This window comes from Ursus americanus, chromosome X (assembly GCF_024610735.1).
Source record: "Ursus americanus isolate L20-20 chromosome X, mUrsAme1.1.p, whole genome shotgun sequence".
In the NCBI taxonomy this organism is placed as follows: Eukaryota; Metazoa; Chordata; class Mammalia; order Carnivora; family Ursidae; genus Ursus; species Ursus americanus.
Window position 1 is genome coordinate 39,076,073 of NC_142164.1, and position 21,458 is coordinate 39,097,530.

Below are 21,458 nucleotides of genomic sequence, written 5' to 3' on the forward strand. Positions count from 1 at the left end.
GTGAGTTCGAGCCCCCCGTTGCATGCAGAGATGACTTAAAATCTTAACGGGCTCCTGGGTGGCTCAGTCAGTTAAGCATCTGCTTTGGGCTCAGGTCTTGATGCCAGGGTTCTGGGATTGAGCTCAGCAAGGGGTGCTTCTCCCTGTCCCTCTGCCTGCTGCTCCCCCTGCTTGTGCTCTCTCGCTCTCTCTCTGTCAAATAAATAAGTGAAATCTTAAAAAAAATAAAAATAAAATATTTTTTTAAAATTTAAAGTTATTGCCTAGGGAGTAAGCCTGGGGTAGGAATTGGTGCAGCAAGACAATTTTTATTTCATTATAAACTCTTCCAGACTTTTTAGTGTTTATGTTAAAATAATGTGCCTTTATTCCTTTGATAATTTTCCTAAATTTCCATCGATTTGACTTTATTTTATGAAAGCTCTTTAAAAAAATCATTCCAGGCCCTGAAAACATGACCATAAAATCTTCCTAAAATGGTAGTCGTGCTTTGGTTGACTCAGATACCTAATTTATACCTAATTTATTCCTAACGAACACTTTACTTTAGACCACCGGACGGTCAAACTGATATCTTACAACCAGCTTCAAAATTAAGACAAGAGCAAAAGAATGTTTTCGTTCCTGCCATTTAATAACATTTCAGAGAAGAAAAATACAACGAAAGGGTCTCTGCTCAGCACGTAAAGTAATTTCAACTTGTTACAAAACGGGTTATTTGCTGACCTGGTGTTGTTCTTTAATAGACTTTTCCAGGGGCCAGAGCTGCAGGTTTTTCACTACTGGACTCCTCTTTTATCATGGGCCTGAGCCTGTTTTCCAGAGCCACCTCTACCAACATCAGAATCTTCACGAAACACATTACTTGCCTGGCCCCCAGGTCGGCAGCGGCCATATTGTCTGCCCTCTCTAAAGCCTAGATCCCAATCTGTGTGGATAATATGATCATCTAGGGAGGTCCCGTTTAGGCACCACATGGCATTTTCGGCATCAAGTCTGTCATAGTATTCTACAAAACAGAAACTACATGCCTTTTTCTTAATTTTATCCACGCCCATAAATACATGCTTGATATCACCACATCTACTGAAGAGCTCATGTATTTGCTCTTCGGTAGTATGAAAGGAAAGATTCCCCACATAGAGTGTGGAGCTTTCCTCCAGTGATTTCTCCTGTTCATCATCATCCACATCGAAGTGCTGGTCCCGGTACTGGCTCAGCTCCAGGGAGGAATCGCCTCGCAGAATTCTCAGATCGTTGGACACGGTGCCCAGTGGATACCGTGAGGGCTGCTGTTTGCGATCCATCTTGGAGCAGTGACACCACCAATGAAACCCTAGATTAAATTGAAAAAAATAACAGTGACAGGGAAGGAAGCAGAAACACAAACCTGTGTATGGTCCAGAGGTTTGTGCCCTGATGCATAGACACCTCATGTCAAGGCAAACCCAAAATGGAAATTTCCAGGCCTCAGGAACGTGGTCATAAAATGCAACTTTGCAAGTCTTCTTGAAAGGGAAGCTACGCCGCTGTCTTCGCTGTCTTCGGTTGACTCAGCTCTTACATACCTAATCTATTATCAAAGAACACATTTAATAACAGAATGCTCTTGGAAAATATGGCATAAAACAGTAGAATGGATCAAATTTTCACGGAGAACGAGCACTACCACCATTCCTGATCAAGGACTAGGCATCTGATAAATCAGATATATATATATGTAATATATGTATATATATGTGATATATATGTAATATATACATTATATATATAAATCATATATATAATGTATATATATGTAATATATACATTATATATATATACATATATATATATGTAATCAGGGTCAAAGCACAAATACAGTTGTATTATACCCTCTCATAATGTAAAATAACAAATTTACAAGTCAAGTCTATAATATGGAAATCAATATAGTGCATTGTTAGACTAGACAAAAAGTCCCTAGATATACACTATCAAGTGTACATGTAGCTCTATAAAAATGAAAGCTTTCTGGCATCATAAATTTGACCTAAATTAAGATTAGATTTTACTAGCAATAAATCCGCTTTTCATCTTAGACTTTAGAAGGCCTTATATGTAATTACTGGAATACTCCATCTATTTAAAAAACCTCCCCAGAGAATTTTTTGTTGTTGTTTAATGCCCTTTTCCCCCCTTTACTAAATTTTCCTGCTGCAGTCAGAGGCATTAAAAATGATTCAATCGGTTTTAGCTGTGCTTTTCAAAAGCAGGCATTATTTCCACCCCCCGTCCTATTTTGCAACAGTTCCCAGATTTTAGTGTGCAAGGAGTACCTGCAGAACTAGATGGAAATGCAGATTCTTGCTGCCCCCCCTTCAGAGATTCTAAAGCAAGATCCAGGAGCTGACTTGTAACGTCAAACCTGCACCCCTCACCTTTCCGTGATCCAGATGCAAGCGGGACAAGGACCACACCTGGAGGAACCCCGCTAAGGAAATGCTTTCTCTTAAACACTTAATGAACACCCTTTATTTGCCAGGCGCTATGCTAGGTGCTATGAATCCAACAACGAAAAAGACATGGCAAAAGTAGGATGTTCAGAAATTATTTGTATCCCCAGCCCTAAGCATGAACAATGATCTGCACACACACAGTAGACATGCAATAAATATCCGTCAAATGAATGCATGCATGAGTTCAGAATTGAGTGATGAAGCCAGGCAAGTAAATAAGAAAATACAATATGGGGGCGCCTGGGTGGCTCAGCGGTTAAGCGTCTGCCTTTGGCTCAGGGCGTGATCCCGGCGTTATGGGATCGAGCCCCACATCAGGCTCCTCCGCTATGAGCCTGCTTCTTCCTCTCCCACTCCCCCTGCTTGTGTTCCCTCTCTCGCTGGCTGTCTCTCTCTCTGTCGAATAAATAAATAAAATCTTTAAAAAAAAAGAAAAGAAAAGAAAATACAATATGGCGTGATCAACACTGGTGTAGAGATATACATGGGGGAAAGAGAAGAAGGGAACGAACATTTACGGGGGATCTGCTCTGTGATGGGCACTGTGGGCACTTTCCACTACATCACACAGGAGGAGGAGAGGCAGTTCCAGCGTGGGGGCATCAGAGAAGGCTTCCAAAGGAGGGGCTGCAATGCACTGACTTTCAGTGGACAAGGAGGGTGAGAGAGTGAGTGATTGAGTGAGTGAGTGAGTGTGTGTGTGTGCATGCACGTGTGTGTTTGGAAGGAGGATGTAGAAATTTCGGGAATGAACCAGACACGGAAAACATGTGCAAGGGCAGAACACAGTCAAAGAAAAATAAAATGGAAAATGGATATAGAAGCCGAAATAAAACCAGGTGCAAACGACACTGCTGTGCAGTTCAAAGCAATGCAAATGAGGGGGCCCTGCCTACTTAGATGTCATTTGAAGAACACTACGAAGCCCACTGCCCCAAGCCATCTTCCTGACAGCCTGTCAATGGTGGCTGAAAGTCTGCTGCTAGAAACTCATTACTTGGAGTCATTGACAAATTGCCCCGTTAAAAAACAAATATCCCTCTCAGACTTCATTTCCCTTTTTTTTTTTTTTAAATCTGGTTACTAGATTGGCAGATCAGAGAATGTGATAGCTAGAGTAGATTTCATTTCATCCAGGCATTGGGCAAAGTTTCCCATCGTTTTCTTGTAGATGAGATGGGAACGTATAGCCTGGACGCTCCAGCTGTTTGTTGAGATGAATCTGTAACTAGTCGAATAAACGAGTGGTTTGGTGTCAGACCAGAAGGGAAGTTCTAGCAGTGAGCCAAAAGGCTCTATTCTTGGCTGTGTCTTGTTCTGCTCGTTTATAATTTTGGTTTACCACAAACAAGAACTTTTAAAATGGTCAGAAGGGCCTAAGATGGAATGGGCTGCCTTGAGGAACCCCTCACGGAACAGTCAAGCAGTGGAGAGGCCCCCTTTCTGTCAGTGTAGTGTATGAAGCAAGCATGAAATTTGACGTCAAAAGACCTCCGTTCAAATCTCAGCTTCACCACTTACTAGAAATGTGACCTTGGGCAAAGTGCTTAACCAGACTGGTTTCAATTTTCATACCTGTAAACCGGGGATCAAAATATCTACCTTGCAGCAAATGCTGTGACAGTGTCATGTGTTAAAAAGAAAAAAGAACCCACCTAGCACAATGCTTAACACGGTGTAGGTGTTCAATAAACAGCAGGTATTAGACAAAGTATTCCATTCTGTGATTCAGTGACTCAGAATAAGACATATAAATACCTAGCAACTCTTCCAGTGACTGGAGGTAGGAGGGACTTTGAAGGGATCTGGGCAGCCTTAGACGATACTAAATCCACACTGACAAGGTGATGAATAATACTTAATAAATGTCAATTATTACTTTTAGATTCGACCCATGGCAAAGGGACAGAGGGCGGGAGATCTGAAAAGAGCACAGGCTTGGGAGCCCTGTTTTATAATTTATAATTTATAATTTTCACTCATGTCTTCATTGGCTAAACATTCATGGAGCCCTGTGCTAGATCCTGGGGAAACGGCAAGAGATAAGATAAGCTTCTGCCCTCAAGGAGCTCACAGTCTGGGCGGCCAGACAGCTTAAAAGAGAAATGAAAATAATTGTGATAATTTTACTTACGGGAGCACAGACTAGGTCCGGAGGTAGCACAAAGAACCGGCGGGGGCTGGGGGGCGGCTACAGAGAGAAAGAATGGGGGGAACAACTTTCTAGAGGACATGATCCCTAAGTCCTTATTTTTTTTAATGACCCCGTTGTATTTATGTTTCAAGTAACCAATTCAGATGTCTGGTACAAAGTACAAAATGTACAAAAGGATGAGAGATGGAAGGGGCAAGCTGGCCTCCCACCTCTGCCCCAGCCACCCAGTTCTCTGCAGAGGCAAATTACTGTTACTAGTTTCTTGTGTAACTCTCCTGACCTACTCCAAGCTCAATTTTGAAAGTTGAATAAGAGTTTGGCTGGAGGACAAGGGGTCATTCTAGGCAGAGAGAACAGTGTGTCCAAAGGCATGGAGGCATAATGGGGTGTTCAGTTTGCTATTTCTTGGGCATAAGGATAAGGAAAGCATTATAGGTCATAAGGAGGAGATAAGACTGGAAGGGTAGGCAAGGCCAGGTTGTGAAAGCCCTTGTAAGGCATAAAGAGCAGCTTGGACTCTACCAGCAAACAGTGGGGAGTCATATAAGGCTTGAAGCAGAGAGGAGTGATGTGATGTGATTCGCATTCGAGAAAACTAATTCTAGCCCCAATGTGGAGAACAGATTAAAAGGGGAGTAGGCCAAGAGGCAGGAGACTAGTTAAGAAGCTATTTAAATAGTTTAAAGAAAGAGGATGGAGAGTCTGGACTAGCATGCTGTACTAACATAAAGAAAAGACATACCAGGGGCGCCTGGGTGGCCCAGTAGGTTAAGCATCTGCCTTTAAGCTCAGGTCATGATCCCAGGGTCCTGGGATTGAGCCCCGAGTCAGGCTCCCTGCTCAGCAGGGAGCCTTCTTTTCCCTTCTTCTCCCTTCTTCTCCCTTGTTCTTCCTTTCCTCCCTGCTCATGCTCTCTCTTGCTATCTGTCTCTCTCTCAAATAAATAAATAATCTTAAAAAAAGAAAGAAAGAGAGAGAGAGAGAAAGAAAGAGAGAAAGAAAGAAAGAATATACCAGAAACTTAGAAGATACACTTAACAAGTCTTGGCAACAGCTTGAATGAAGAGTCTAGGGGGACTCCCCAGTTTCAGGCCTGGACAACTGTGTGGACAGAGGTCTGCATCACCAAAATGGTGGTAGTGGGGTACAGAGATTAGAGGGCAGAGTGGAGTAAGGAAGATGAATTTCTGACACACAGATCTTGGTTCTGAGGTACCTGTGGGACATACATGTCCCCACATGCTTAGTCACAATTGAGTATTCTAGTTTGGAGCTCACAAGAGAGGTCTGAGGCTGTAACTATGGAGTAGGGAGTCATCAGCCCAGTAGATAACACCATAGGGATGGATAAGATGATTTAGGGGAAGGGTATAGAATGAGAAAAATCCTGGCAAAGACCAGCATTTAAGGGGTGGCAGAGAAGAGTCCACAAAGGGGCACAGGAAGGAGTAACCAGGAGGAATGAGGAGAATAAGGAGAGGAACAGCATGAGCAAAGCCAAGGAGTGGGCACTTTCAAGAGAGGCATGAGGACAGAAGTGGTGTGAGGGCAATCATTTATGTTATCTGCAGCAGAGAGAGTTCCAGGAAAATCAAGACTTCAGATTGTTCGTTGGGTTTAGCAATCAGGATGTCATTGGTTTCCTTAACAAGAGCAGTTAACAGTGGTGTTCTGGGGTCAGAAAAGCCAGACTGAGTGGGGGAAAGGGCAGGGCTGTGTTTTGAATGGGAGGTGAGGAAATGGAGGCAGCAAGTGTAGACTGCTCACTTTTGATAAAGTTTCCTTGATGATGGAAGGCAAGAAATAGCACCAGTGAGGAACAGAGCTGAAGAAGAGTTTTGTTTATTTGTTTGTTTGTTTAATGGGGGAAAGTTGAGCATATCTAAATGCTGATGGGAGGCAGCCAATACAAAAGAGAAAGAGTGGTTGAGGATACAGATGAGAAAGGGGAGATAACCAATGGAGAAAAGTCACCAAGAGGTGGGAGAAAATGGGCTCCAAAGCATAATAGATGGATTAGCCTTGAACTGGACAAGCTATGTCTATTCCTGTAAGACCAAAAACAAAAAGGACATTAGGAGCTATGTGGCAGCGTGGATTAAGGCCAGGAAAATGAAAGTGAGCAACTGATGGCCTTGATTTGCATAATGGAATACGTGATGAAGTTAGATGTTGAAAACAAAGTAGATCACGGGAATGGGTTGGTGAAGTGGATTGAAGATGACTGAAAGGATGAAGCTTGTAGATGGGTCATCAAAATCCCTCAGGATGGTAGCCAGAGTTGCGGAGACCATAAATGAGGTGCTGAGGTCCTTACTAAGTGAGAGACTTGGAGGGCAGTAGACAACAGGAAGTATGGGAAGAGGGTAACTATGCCATCTCCTGGTCCCACGGGTCAGAGAGAACCGAGACCCTCAACCTCTGAAACTTTGGAGAGGTCACTTAGTAGATATTAGGTACTGTATCTGACCCAAAGTAGGTGCTCAATACATGTGAAGAAATGACTCCCTTTTGTTTTAAGCCAACATAATCATAAAATTGTATTAGAAGATCATAGGAAGGAAGGGTCCTAATGTACTCAGCACAGGTCAAACCACACAGGGAGCAGTATGTCCATTTCCAGGTGCCTGGTTTTAAGATGCATCTAGATGAGGGTCAAGAAACCACTGCAGACTGAGGGCGCCTGGGTGGCTCAGTCGGTTAAGTGACTGACTCTTGGTTTCGGCTTAGGTCATGATCTCAGCATCATGAGATCAAGGCCCATGACAGGTTCCACGCTCAGCGAGGAGTCTGCTTGAGATTCTCTCTCCCTCTCCCTCTCCCCCTCCCACTCCCCCTCGACCCCCATCCCCACACTCTTACTCTTTCTCAAAAATAAATAAATAAATCCTTAAAGAAAGATCGGGGTGCCTAGGTGACTCAGTCGTTTCAGTGTCTGCCTTCAGCACAGGTCATGATCCCAGGGTCCTGGGATAGAGCCCTGCATTGGGCTCCCTGCTCAGCCGGGGGGGGGGGGTGCGCTTCTTCCTCTCCCCTGCCCCTGCTCATGCTCTCTCTCTCGCTCTCTCTCTCTCAAATAAATAAATAAAATCTAAAAAAAATAAAAGAAACCATTGCAGACTGATTAGGAACTAGGCGTTTTTCTGTCACAAAGAGATGATTAAAAGAAGATACAACAGCCGTCATGAAACATTCGAAGGATTCTTTCTGCTCCATATGGTAAAAGTAAGATTAATGGATAGGAGTCACAAAGGGAAGATTGCAAGTCCTTTTCAGTGCAGGTTTTCATTTATCCAATCATGAAATGTGAACTTATCCAGCGTATTCAAGTGAAGGCTGGATGAACACCTACCCACAACAGGAGTTAGAAAGGCTACAGTTAGAGAGAGAAGATGGAAAAGCAATCCAGTCATTGTGCGCCGCAGACTGTCAAGCTGATTTGTAGACACTGTGAGAGACTATTTCCTACTTTAGAAAGTAGAGCTTGGCTGGAATAGAAGGCCCTCCCTGACTTTTGCTATTGGGGAAGAATGAGTCAGAGACTCTAAAAATAGAAGAAAAACTTGAAGAATGGCTCAAAATGATCACGATCAAAATTGGGGGGTGGGGGGAGAGGAGAGTAGGTGGCAAGGTAAAGCAAATAACATTCCAGGAAACAAATTTTACTGGCCTTCTGGAATTGGAGGGAGGACCCCATGAAGAGCCTTACAATAGCTGCCTTAAACCAATGCTTGGTATTATTTCAACTATGCAGAAGAAATAAGCCAGGCTGTTTCCCGCTGCAGATGAAGGCAGCAGCTCTGAGAAAGGAAATTAGAAAGAGCTGGGACCTCAGTGTTACATGCTTTACCTTTATACGACTGTTCCTAGTGGTAGAGAGCTGGGAGCAGCTGTTGAGGCCTGGAACCCCATGGCCAGAGATCTAGCTTGTGCCAAGAGAAACTAATGCCTGATTAAGGCTGCTTAGAGCTCAGAGTGGCAGAAGATGTTCATATGTCTTTACACCTGCATCTCAAAGAGCAGTTGAGGGGCACCTGGGTGGCACTGTTGGTTAAGCGACCAACTCTTGGTTTCCGCTCAGGTCCTGATCTCAGGGTTGAGAGATCGAGCCCTGTGTCGGGCTCTGCGCTCAGCACGGAGTCTACCTTTTTCTCTTCCTCTCCCTCTGTCCCTCCCTTCTGTGCTATCTCTCTCTTAACTAAATACATCAATCTTTTAAAAATGAATGAATGAATGAATGAATGAATAAATAAATAAATAAATAAATAAATAAATAAATAGAGTAGCCTAGCGTATGCTGAAACATGGCAGAGAAAATGGCCTGGGACCGCCTACAGGAGAAAAGAGAATCATAAAGTGGCTGTTCCGTGTAGAAGCTGGTCCTGATTAAGTTAAGAACAGGGCATTCATGACGTTTGATTGTTTCGTTTATCGTTTGCACTCTGTGGCTTTGCTATGCAGTGTTGCCCTGGGCCCACGGGAGCAGCGTCACCTGGGAGCCAGGTAGGAAACCAGGAGGCCCGGGGCCCCTCCCCAGAGCTGCTGAGGAAGAGTCGGCATCGCTGGTGTGGGATGATTTGTACGCACAGTGACAGTCTAAGAAGCACTTCTCTGTACCTGGGTTCTTAGTGGAACTCTTGCCCAGCAAAGCTCTTTCCCTTCCTCCCTCCCGTGTCACCTGTCTGGATTGCTCCGCTCTTTGTTTCCTTTGTGAGCTAACCAACAAGTCTAATCCCGGCTGAGAGCCCTCCAGCAGTGCTCCTGATGTACGTCCTGATAAGGGAGAGAAAAGGCTGGCCAGTACTACTGTAAAAGCCTGGGTCTGGGGGTGCCTGGGTGGCTCAGTCGTTAAGCGTCTGCCTTCGGCTCAGGGCGTGATCCCGGAGTTCTGGGATCGAGCCCCACATCAGGCTCCTCCACTAGGAGACTGCTTCTTCCTCTCCCACATCCCCCTGCTTGTGTTCCCTCTCTCGCTGGCTGTCTCTCTCTCTGTCAAATAAATAAATAAATAAAGTCTTAAAAAAAAAAAAAAGCCTGGGTCTGGGGAGTGGGAGACCACTGACCTGCGATCCAACTGTACCTAGTAACCTTCGTCAAGCGCACTGACCTTCCCGAGCCTCAGTCTCCCGGTCTGTAAAACAAAGATCATTACAGCGTTTACTTGAGAGTGCTTTTGCGAGGCCGACAGGAGCAGGTAGGTGGAGGAGGAGACACAGGAGGAGCCCAGGATATGGTAGTCATGATTACTGAAAGCTGTCAGTTTTGAAGGGAAATTTGAAAGAAAAGAGAATTAGAGCTGTGACCCTCTGCAGCCTTGCAAAGTCATCAGAAGTGCCCCGAGACAGCCTCCACGGAAGCCTCACCTACCTCGTCCAATCGGACTTCCCTGACTCCGGCTCCAGCCAGCAGTTCAGGCTAAAGCATGTCTTATTCCCCTTGGATTGTTTGGGCTGAATGACCAAGATTTTCAACCTTTTCCTTGCAAACGGCCCACGCTTCTAATACATTGGAGGGTGAGGGTGTGTGTGTGTGTGTGTGTGTGTGTGTGTGTGTGTGTGTGTGTGTGTATACATACATAATAGTGGTGGGCTGGCCTGGAAATGTAACTACCATTTATAACAATATTTTCTTCTCTCTCTTTTTTAAATTGTATTTATTTATTTGAGGGGGGGAGGGACAGTACAGAGGGAGAGGGAGAAGCAGACTCCCCACCAAGCAGAGAGCCCGACATGGGGCTCAATCCCAGGACCCTGAGATCACAACACGAGCCAAAGGCAGGCATCCAACCGACTGAGCCACCCAGGCACCCCCAACAATATTTTCTTCTATGGGAAAATGCATGTCACCTTGTAAACAATGGACTTCAGAATGAACTTTGAGATCTCAACCTCTGTAAGAGTTGCAGGCTGCCTTTAGGTCAACATATGGAGAGGGGACAAAGGACTAGATAAACCAGGTCCAGAATTCCAGAGGTGGCTGGAAAGTAAATGAGAATGCCCCAAGGAGTGGAAAGTAGGGCTAAGAGATCAATCTGAGTGCCGAGTATCAGGATTCAGAAAGCTAACACGGGAAGGGAGATACACGTTGGGAAGGATATTAAAAACTAGCAACAACACAAGCCATTTTTCTACTATATTAGGTCAGGGGCCCCTAATCAGTAGCTTGGGATCTACAAACGACGTCAAAGCCTTACAAGTTTTCTCTGCAAGATAGTCACCCTCTCCTGCCCTGCTCTCTGCAAGGTGCCAGGGTTCTCAGCTCGGAGAGGAAGACAGAAAGCAGCATCCTGCACCCCCCCAACCCTTCTCACCCCTACACCCTGACAGGCAGCCCTTAGGTTCATTCAGCTTCCCTCTACTCTTAACCTCCCTCTTGCCAGAGGAGATCGAAAGCTTCAGGAAAGTACAACACAGCTTTTCCTTACAAAAAGGCAGAGGAGTCCTGGATCTGGTAAAATGAGATGACTGCTAAAAACAGGGTCCCCAGGCTGGAGGGGTGGAAAGCTAGTTCACAAAGGACCATGGAAAAAGCAAAGGACTTGGAGTGCCTGGGTGGCTCCATTGGTTAAGTGTCTGACTCTTGATTTTGGCTCAGGTCATCATCTCAGCACCATTAGATCGAGAACCCGATTGGGCTCCTGGCTCAGCGGAGAGCCTGCTTCCTCCTCCTCCCTTTCCCTCTGCCACCCCCCTCCCGCTGGCACATGCTCTCGCTCTCTCTCTCTCCCTCCCTCTCTCTCTCAAATAAATCAATAAATAAATCTTTTTTTAAAAAAGAAAAAGCAAAGGACTTTTGTGCCTTCTTACTGAAGTCTTCAGTAAGAAGATTGGTTTCATCTGGGGAACTCTGGGTTAATACGGCAGCAAGCTAGCAATCTCTGATATCCACCATTTACAAATGCCATTAGAATATCCATGAAGCTTGGCAAAAACCAGACGAGTTGCCCTGGCTAGCGAAACTGGAGAAAAAGTGCCTGCCGGCAGCTGGTGAGGAAGCAGTTGCTCTTGACTTTTGTGGGGAGATGGGGTTGGACTGAGGAGCATACCTGTGACCTCTGTATACTCTACCCTCTAATCCAGAACAATGAGAGTGCCCCAAAAAGATGGGGGAGGCTTTCGATTCACTTCTACCAGCTGTCTTCGGCAATTGAGGGGCTGTACTAATCAGAAAACCAGCGACTATCTCTTTACTACACAGAAAATATCTTCTGAGGCAACCAGGAGGCAACCACTTCTTCTACCATCAGCTCCGCTATGTTCTATATGCTTCTGGAGACTACAACATGAGCACACCACGTGGTTAGTGATGGTGGCAGTGGTGGTTGGGCCAGTGGTTGTTTGTTTTTTTTTTTTTTAAGATTTTATTTATTTATTTATTTATTTGCCACCAAAAGAGCACAAGTGTGGGGGGTGGGGGGCAGAGGGAGAGGGAGAAGCACACTCCCTGCTGAGCAGGGAGCCCGATGTGGGGCTCGATCCCAGCACCCTGGGATCAGGACTAGAGCTGAGGGCAGATGCTTCACCGACTGAGCCACCCAGGTGCCCAGAGCTGGTGGTTGTTATGAGGAAAAGCTTCCAAAGAAAAGTTCCGAACATAATCATGCTTGGAGACATCATATCTGAAATAATTTAACAGGACAAACTGCGGAGTCAGACAACCCAGAAGATCAGAGACAGTAGAGTCCATCTCAGCCCAGTAGAATCCCAAAATAATAAAACCACTACCAACAACAGTATCAACCCCCACCATGTAGGGGGCACTTACTAGGTGCCTGGCACCATCTTCAGTACTCGACGTGCATTATCTCATTTATTCCTCATAGCAAATACAAACTATCATTCAAATTTGTTTGAAAGGGTCAGGTAATAATGATAGCTACTATTTATTGAGCTCTTACCATCTGCTAGGCACTAAGTGTTTTAAATCCACTATTGAATTAGTCAAATGCTTACTAGGCACTAGAAAATGGGCTCAGCCTTCCCAATTCATTTTTAAGGCTTAATTCAGGCATCACCTCTTCCAGGAAGCCTTCCTTGACCTTTCCAATTTTTAGGTACGCCTGCCCTGTGTTCCTTCCATCACCACCCCCATCACCACCCCGTGCTTCCATCTATCACACCTTTTATCTTGTAAATCTCTCTCTCCCCCCTCCTCCCTTACTTCCTCTCCCCGCCCCCAACTCCAGAAAAAAACACTGTAGATATTAGGATGCAATAATATATGACCTCCATGAAATAGTTCCATACAGGGGGGCTAAGATAAAAGTTGTTCTCGGCTGGCAGAATTGTGGCTGAATTTTGAGGCTTCTTCATACCATCCTGCAACAACAGTTTTCTAAATTAATCCTGTATTATTTTAATGATACAAGTATTTAATTTTTATAAGTACAGCATACTAATTTTTTGGCAAATGATAACACTACAAAGTCCCTCTCCTTTACTCCTTTGCCCCCACACCTAATCCCACCCCCTCCTTAGAGATCACCACCATCAACAGTTTAGCTAGAATCCTTCCACAGGGGGATATATTTTAATTTCAGTGAGAGAAAAATGTATCTATTCTGAATAGAGCAAATCCCAGTTGTAATAGAGGGATGGAAACCAAGCTATAGTAAAATAAATCAGTATTTGAAGTATATCGAGAAAAAATAGAGATTCTTGAGTACCAGGGCTTTATATTACTACTTCCGCTGCTGCTTTTTAAAAATTATTAAAATGGTAACCATCTATTGAGCTCTATGGCAGAAAAGTAAAGTGGTCCTCAGGTGACATTAAGAAACCTGATATAATGGGACGCCTGGGTGGCTCAGTCCGTTAAGTGTCTGCCTTATGGCAGCTCAGGTTATGATTCCAGGGTCCTGGGATGGAGCCCCACTTTGGGCTCTCTGCTCAGCGGCAGAGTCTGCTTCTCCTTCTCACTCACCCTCTGTTCTCTCTCTCTCTCAAATAAAAAAAATCTTTTAAAAAAACTTTTAAAAAGAAACCTGATACAAGTACCCATTCACACACCGTTCTTATACAAATCCTTCTCACTCATATACAACCGTATTCCATCATCCCCCACACACATGCACACGCACAATATCCACAACAGGCAAAGCTCCAGATAGAAGTAAACACACAATCACAAAGACTGAAATACCCTACATATGTAGGATCTTACTTTTGTTTTCTTGTTAACTCTATCCCATTCATATCGGTTCTTAGTTCGTGCTTGCTTAACACTCGCATATAAATTTGCACCTCGTCCTTTTTGCGTATAAAAAACTGAAAGTAAGAAGGGATGGACATTGAGTTCATCGGGTCCAGCTCCCTATCTGCAAACAGAGGTGTCTATTTGAGACCTCTGTCTAAGTTCTACTTGATGGTCCTTAAGGGCACTTTAAAATTTCCTCCACTTGCTCATCTCCATATTTTATTTCCAGTTGGTCAAGCAACAAATGTATTGAGCATCAACCATGCCCAAGCACTGTGCTAAGAAAGTTTGTGGTTGGGAACAGAATAGCTCCTGAACCTGGCTGCCTATAAAAATCACCCGGGGTGGGGGGCGCCTGGGTGGCTCACTCAGTTAAGCGTCAGATTCTTGATTTCAGCTCAGGTCACAATCTCAGGGTTGTGAGATGGAGCCCCGCCACAGTCTCCACTCTGGGCAAGGAGCCTGCTTAGGATTCTCTCTCTCCCTCTCCCTCCGCCCCTCCCTGCCCCTCTCTCAAAAAAAAATATCTGGGGACCTATTACAATTATAAACCCCTGGTCCCCACTTCAGACCTACTGAATCTGAATCCTTGTGGTTGGGGTCTGTAATGGGCTGTATTGTGTCCTCCCCTCAATCCAAAATGTTGAAGTCTTAACCCCCCAATACCTCCTAATGTGACCATATTTGGAGATGGGGGTCTTTGAAGAGGTAATTTAGTTACAATGAGTTCATTAAGGGGAGCCCTAATCCAGTATGACTGATGTCCTTATAAGACAAGGAAATTTGGATCTGGACACATACAGAGGAAAGACCATACAAAGACACAGGGAGAAGATGGCCATGTACAAGGCAAGGAGGGGGCCTCACAACGCCTTGATCTCAGACTTTCTAGCCTCCGGAACTGCGAGAAAGTACATTTCTGTCATTCTCTTCCACTTGCCAGCTGTGTAACCTTGGAAAATTAATTCCATTTCTCTCAGAGCTATAAAACAAGGCCACCTCATAGGTTTGCTATGAGGGATAAATGGAAAATGGCTGTAAAGACCCAGCACAGTAGCTCGCATGTAGTCGAGGCTCATTCGTATTAGCTGTTGTTTTAACATTACAAGGTGGTTGGTCTAGAGCAAGGATTCTTAAAAATTCAGAGGATAAAGAAACTTCAGTGGAAAATGTTACATCTCCATTTTCAGCAACCTTTAACTAAAATTCAGATTTCCTTCAATTACAAATGCAGAGAACAGACCACAGTGGTATTAGCAGCACCTGTGACTTTGTCGCTGGCGGCAATCAGTTTTAGGTCATGTTACTGTCATTACAGGTGCCCTTAAATACTTTTCACTCTCATCATTATTTTGAAGTTACCATGGTTATCGTAGCCCCATCTAGATCTTGGTATTTACTACACGAATAACAAGCACTTACATAACTACATCACAACTTCCTATTTTTGATCTTTGCACAACAATGTAAGGTTTTACTTATTTATTTATTTATTTGAGAGAGAGGGAGAGAGAGAGAGCACTAGCGGGGTGAGGGGCCTAGGGAGAAGCAGACTCCCCGCTGAGCAGGGAGCCAGATGCGGGGCTCGATCCCAGAACTCTGAGATCATGACGAGCCGGAGGCAGACACTTTACCCACTGAGCCACCCAGGCACCCCAGATAATGTCATAACGGTGTAAATGATTTCCTTTGTAATCCTACATATTCTATTTTATGTATCTAAAGATACTGTTCTGAGAAGGGGTCCACAGGCTTCACTATACCGTCAAAGGAGTCCTTTGCACAAATACATTTAAGAACCCTTGATTTAGGTTTTAAAACCCCTGCTGGCTACAACAGTCTACAAATCTGTGATAAACAATTGTGAAAAGTTTCAGGAAGGATAATCGGCTTTCTCCAGCAAAGAAAGTGAACAAAATTGAATTTTGAGGGTAGGGAAAGGGGATTGCCTGAAAATCACTGTTTGTGTGCCTTAACTTGAATCTAGCTAGACTGCAAATGCCTAGATATGCTGGATAACCTCTCTGTGCCTCAGTTTCCCCATCTCTTAAGTGAGGATGATGGTAGTATCTAAATTGCAGGATCGTTGTGATAAATGAAGCCGGATGGTGCCGCGTAAAGCACTTAGCACAGTGCCTGGCACATGGGAGGTGATCAAAAATTCAACTATTGAAGTATTAATTATTATACCAGATTTGCCAATATCTTTCCTGGCTCTCTACAGTACAAATACAAATCTTTAAATATGTTAGTAAATCATTGATGGCACGTTTTTTCTCGGTGCAATCTTCTAAAAAAACAGCTGTTATACTTTGTAAATGTTTGATAAACCCATCATTACAAAGTCACCTAATTGTTAAAGCCACAAGCTTCCAAGTCAGAAAGCTGTGGTGGGCTCAAATTCGAACGCCTGGCTTAGGATGTGTGTGACATGAGAGCTTCTTTAACTTTCCCAAAGCCCATTTCATCACCATAACTATAGTACCTGCTTCACGAGATTTTCTTGAGGCTTAAATGAGATTATTAATGTAAAGTGCCTAGCATGGGACGCCTGGGTGGCTCAGTCCATTGAGCGTCTGCTGATCCCAGGGTCCTGGGATCCAGGGGGCAGCGGGGCGGGCTCCTTGATCAGCAGGGAGCCTGCTTCTCCTTCTGCCTGCCACTCCCCCTGCTTGTGCTCTCTCTCTCTCTCTGACAAATAACTAAAATCTTTAAAAAAAAAAATAGGAAAAGCTTTAAAAAAAATAAAGTGCCCTGCACAAGCAGCAACTCAATAAATGATACCTACCCTTTTTAAAAAAAGAATTTATCTGAGAGAGAGAGAGCACAAGCAGGGGAGAAGCAGAGTTAGAGGAGCAGCAGAGGGGGAGGAGGACCAGAGGGGGAGAGGGAAAGAATTGCAAGCAGACTCTGTGCTGAGCGCGGAGCCTGCCCCACGCGGGGCTCCTTCTCATGACCCTGAGATCATGACCTGAGCTGAAACCAAGAATCAAACTCTTAACCCTTAACCAACTAAGCCACCCAGGCACCCTCCGTGCTTTTTCTTAAGAGTTGCCAAATGCATGGCAAACTTGGGAAGTGAGAGGATCCCCTCATGTCTCACAGGAGCCCCTCTAAGACCTGGTCCCCCCTCCTTTTCCAGCCTCACCTCTCACTATTCCATCTCTCATCTTGTTCTCCCAGGACACCAACCTTCTTTGTAATCCACACCCGGTTGGGACAGCATCCCCGCCGCCTCTATTCTCTGCTCTCTCCACCTAGATTGCCCCTCCCTCTTTCCAGAGCTGACACCTCCACGCTTCCACGGCACTTGCTCCCACCACACACCAGGCCTCCATCATCACTGCCCATTTGTACTGTTCTTATCTGTCGACGTATCTGTTTTGCCAGGAGGCCATGAGTCCTCTGAGGGCCTGGGCTATGTCTTATTTACCTCGGAATCTCCACTAACACGGCATCCAGCACGGTCAGGTGCAGAGCAAGTTGACTCTTGAATGACCCCGTCTGAGAAGGAGATGCCTCTTATATTCCCTTTCTGCTCCACCCAGGAAGCCACCACCAGCTCTGTGTAGAAGTGCACCCCCCTCTGCTTGCTGGGTTTTTGCAAGAGCATTTTGCAGCTTGGAGAATCAAGCTCTGGGGAGGCTTCACAGAGGGGAGCCTAGGGGGTCCTGCCCAGTCAGCCCTCCCATGGAGGTATACTATGTGTCAATACAAGCTGGACTTGTATGCAAACACACGGTAGCTTTCTGACTCTCTCTCTCTCTGAACTACCCAGATTTTTCTATATCTAAGTTATATTTGCTCTTGATCGGCCTGGATATAGTATGCAAAGCTGCACTGAATTATTAACAACACTGCTCGAGAGCAAGGACTACAACAAGGGAAATGTCAAGGGGACAAAATCTTGAGTTTAATGGTGCCAAATGCCAAGAAGGAAATACTTCCACCAGGGCCTCGTCCCAAGGTTATGCACAAAGATAAGAGGACTCAGGCAAGTAAAGAAGCAAAAGGCCCCAGCAGTTCTCAAAACACAACTTAAGTAAACATTTATGGAGCTAATATATTTTGTTATAATGTTTAACATAAAATAATTATAAACAAGGGGGGAAATCATAAACACTGTAATTAAAAAACAATTCAGTAGGCTATAAGTCTGCACAATGCATATGAAATTTCATATTCTACTACCTCCTCTGGCTTTTACCCAAGAACATTAAAAAAAAAGACAAGGAAGAAGAAAAGGGGGGAAATTAAAGCATCTAAAGGCTTTTGAGAGACCAAACTGAACCTTCAGCCGGCTGTGAAAGCCTAGGGACCATGGTCTCAATTCTTCCCGGCTGGTCAGTGACCTCCAAAAGCCTCTTTCATCTCTGATCCTGGGATCTTGTCGGGAGCTAGAGATACAGCTTGTTTCTGGTTTTCTGACCCCCACGGCAGAGAGAGCACGGCCCTCCCTCCCTCCATTTCCGCAAGTTGTGGGGGCCCCCATACAAGACCCACAGGGCCCTGGGAACCGGACTTACTTGGCTGCCCTTTGCTCCTAGTCACAGGGCGGCTGCTTGTGGCACCCCGAGGGAATTTCGAATGTATGGAAAACCCAATCTGCAGGGACTCGGGCAAGTGAAGCTCCACTAGAAAGAGGGTGGCTCTGGCCCTGACTGGCGTCCGGGTGTCAGGTCAGTCATGGGGGCCCCTTTTCGTGTAAAGGATCTGCCTCCGTTTTCCTCCCGCTCTCAGAACCAATGCAGTGTGGATTCCGCTAGGAGGCACCTCTGTGGTCTCCCGGAGATTGAACTCTGTGACCGAGGCAGGGAATGTTCCAGGTCTGAAACACAAGATGGCAGTATACGCTGCTCTATGGCGAGTGCCACGAGCTTCCTGTGAAGGGGAAAAAAAAAAAAAAAAAAAAAAACGAGCCGGAGGGGGGTGGGGAGTGCTGACTGAAACTGAAATCCACTTGAGTTTTATGTGAAAACTGAACATCATGAATATTTGGAATTTTTTTTTCGGGAGCCAATAATTGTTGAATCCTCCACATTTCGGAGTATTCCAATTCCCCGAGGCCTGAGGCACCCGGAAAGCCTCCGCTTGCCCATCCCCACAGCACGCAAAGCCCGCGGGGTCTGACCCAAGGAACCAGCCTGCCTCGCTCTCCGCGGAGCTGACCTTTGACCTTTCCTTAGCCCCACGATCACCCTCTCCTCAGAGCCGAGAGCCCCTCGGCTCGCACTTTCACGCCACCCCCGTGCCCACGAGCATTTCCTCACCACAGCTCTCGAAAGGGTGAGGACAGAGACCAACTAAGGTGGCAGGCGGGGATCGGAAAAAGGGGGGCAGCAAGCTTGGAGAAGTAGGGGAAGATAAGTGAAGCGAGGAGAAAGGGTCAGACCGGAGGAGAGAGCGGGGGTGCTGAGGCGAGGCACGCGCGGGGGGAAATCGAGGGGGGGAAATGAAGGGGGCAGAAAGAAAACGAGGGAAGAAGACGGGGAATGGGGGAGAAGTGGGGGAATGGGGGAGAAGACGCGGAATGGGGGAGAAGTGGGGGAATGGGGGAGAAAACGCCGAATGGGGGAGAAGACGCGGAATGGGGGAGAAGACCGGGAATGGGGGAGAAATGGGTGAATGGGGGAGAAGACGCGGAATGGGGGAGAAGACGGGGAATGGGGGAGAAGTGGGGGAATGGGGGAGAAGACGGAAAATGGGGAAGAAGTGGGGGAATGGGGGAGAAGACACGGAATGGGGGAGAAGTGGGGGAATGGGGGAGAAGACGCCGAATGGGGGAGAAGACGGGGAATGGGGGAGAAGAGGAGGAATGGGGAGAAGACGGGGAATGCGGGAGAAGTGGAGGGATGGGGGAGAAGATGGAAAATGGGGGAGAAGTGGGGGAATGGGGGAGAAGACGCCGAATGGGGGAGAAGACGAGGAATTGGGGAGAAGATGGAAAATGAGGGAGAAGATGGGGAATGGGGGAGAAGATGGAAAATGGGGGAGAAGATGGGGAATGGGGGAGAAGATAGGGAATGAGGGAGAAGACGCGGAATGAGGGAGAAGTGGGGGAATGGGGAGAAGACGGGGAATGGGAGAGAAGTGGGGGAATGGGGGAGAAGACGCGGAATGGGAAGAAGAGGGGGAATAGGGGAGAAGATGGGGAATGCGGGAGAAGTGGGGGAATGGGGGAGAAGACTCCGAATGGGGGAGACGGAAAATGGGGGAGAAGTGGGGGATGGGGGAGACGAGGAGGAATGGGGAGAAGACGGGGAATGGGGGAAAAGACGCGGAATAGGGGAGAAGACGGAAAATGGAGGAGAAGTGGGGGCATGGGGAGAAGTGGGGGAATGGGGGAGAAGAGCGGGGAACTGAGGAAATGCAGAGAAAAGAAAAAAGAAATAAGGAAAGGGGGGCAAAAAAGAAAAGGAAGAGGAGCGGAAATGGGTAAAGAAAGAAACACCGAAAAGAAAGAAAATGAAAGAAAGGTTAAAGAGTGGAGGAGAAGCGCCGAGAGACGGAAGGGCAAAGGGAGACGCGAGCCCAGGGAGGGAGAGGGGGCAAGGCAGCGGGAAGCCGCCCGGGGAGCTGGCATTCCCGGAAGCCCGGGCAGAGATCGCCTCAGATGGGGTTCAGGGAAGAGAGGAGAGCGCGGGTGGGGGAGAGAGGGGAAGATCAGTGAGAAGAAGGGGCCAGAAACCGAGGCGAGTTTGAGCGTGCTTCCGTGAGTTTGGTTTCAGGCATTCCCCGGGCACCGCGAGAGCGTGCCGGGCGCTCTCAGACTCCCCGCGGGGGCAACCGCTCGCTCTCCGCAGACCCCCCGAAACCGGCTGGTGGCGGAGCGGCGGTTTAAGGCAGCGACGAGACGGGCTCGCGCGGGCTGCGTCTCTCCTGCAGGGGGACCCGTCCTCGGTGGGACGCGGAACATCTGCCCTCCCGCGGAGCTCGAGACCGGGGTGGCGCGGCGTCCCCGGCCGGCCGCAAGTAGATTTCTGACGGAGGATGCGCCCTGAGCCGCCAGAGAGCCCGAGCGGCGGCGCCGGGCGCGCGGACGGGGGGAGAGCCGGGCCGGGTTCCCGGGAGCGCGGGCGAGGGTGCGAGCGGCCGTGTGGGTGCGAGGGTGCGGGCGGTGGGGGCGGGGGCTGGGGGGGCAGGACCCAGGCGGCCTCCGGGGAAGCTGCGGAGGACCGTTCTCCGCCGGCCCCCCTGGGGTAATTTACATGCTGTCACAGCCCTGTGCTGACTCCTGGGCGTGCAGCTCGCTTACTCGCTCACTCGCTTCCTTGCTCCCTCGCTCCCTCGCTCCCTCGCTCACTCGCTCTCGGCTCCTGCCACCGCTCAGCCGGCACAGCCCAGGGGAGCCCGAGAGCGGGAGAGCCAGCGGGCCGGGGAGGGAGGGAGCAAAGGAGGGAGGGAGCGAGGGCGCGCCCCGGCTCTCCCTCTGCCCTGCTGCCCGCCCTTCCTGCTGCCACAGGTCCGCCGAGCCCCGCTCACACTTGGGAAACTTGGGACTGCGCTAGGGCCGCGTGTGGCACCTAGGGGGGCGGGGGCAGCCCCAGCCTCTAGAGGAGGGGGAGGAGGAGGAGGAGGAAGAGGAGGAAGTGAGCCCGAAGGATCCGCTC

General features: G+C 47.2%; 2 protein-coding genes across 6 annotated transcripts in view; one reads left to right on the plus strand and one right to left on the minus strand.

Annotated features, from left to right (window-relative positions):
- Positions 1-630: 630 nt before the first annotated feature.
- Positions 631-21,183, minus strand: NCBP2L (nuclear cap binding protein subunit 2 like). Of its 2 annotated transcripts, XM_087860323.1 has the most exons (3): positions 21,104-21,183; positions 18,375-18,676; positions 631-1,336 (listed from the first exon to the last, which is right to left on the minus strand). In XM_087860323.1, the coding sequence occupies exon 3, from the start codon at positions 1,305-1,307 to the stop codon at positions 780-782; it is 528 nt and encodes a 175-aa protein (XP_087716449.1). In that variant the 5' UTR covers positions 1,308-1,336; positions 18,375-18,676; positions 21,104-21,183; the 3' UTR covers positions 631-779. The 2 variants fall into 2 exon arrangements, with proteins under 2 accessions (XP_087716449.1, XP_045649807.1); XM_045793851.2 differs by lacking the exons at positions 18,375-18,676; positions 21,104-21,183 and adding an exon at positions 9,717-9,788.
- Positions 20,445-21,458, plus strand: part of TSC22D3 (TSC22 domain family member 3) — a 62,470-nt gene continuing 61,456 nt past the window's right edge. Inside the window, exon 1 of one of the 4 annotated variants that reach the window (XM_087860319.1) lies at positions 20,445-20,540. Coding sequence is in view for 1 of the 4 variants with exons in the window: in XM_087860320.1 (XP_087716446.1) it covers positions 20,839-20,930 (92 nt within the window). In the remaining 3 variants the exon portion in view is untranslated. Of the gene's footprint in view, positions 20,541-20,778; positions 20,931-21,175; positions 21,311-21,458 lie in introns of those variants that run through there. The other 3 variants (XM_087860320.1, XM_087860318.1, XM_087860321.1) reach the window with 3 other exon arrangements.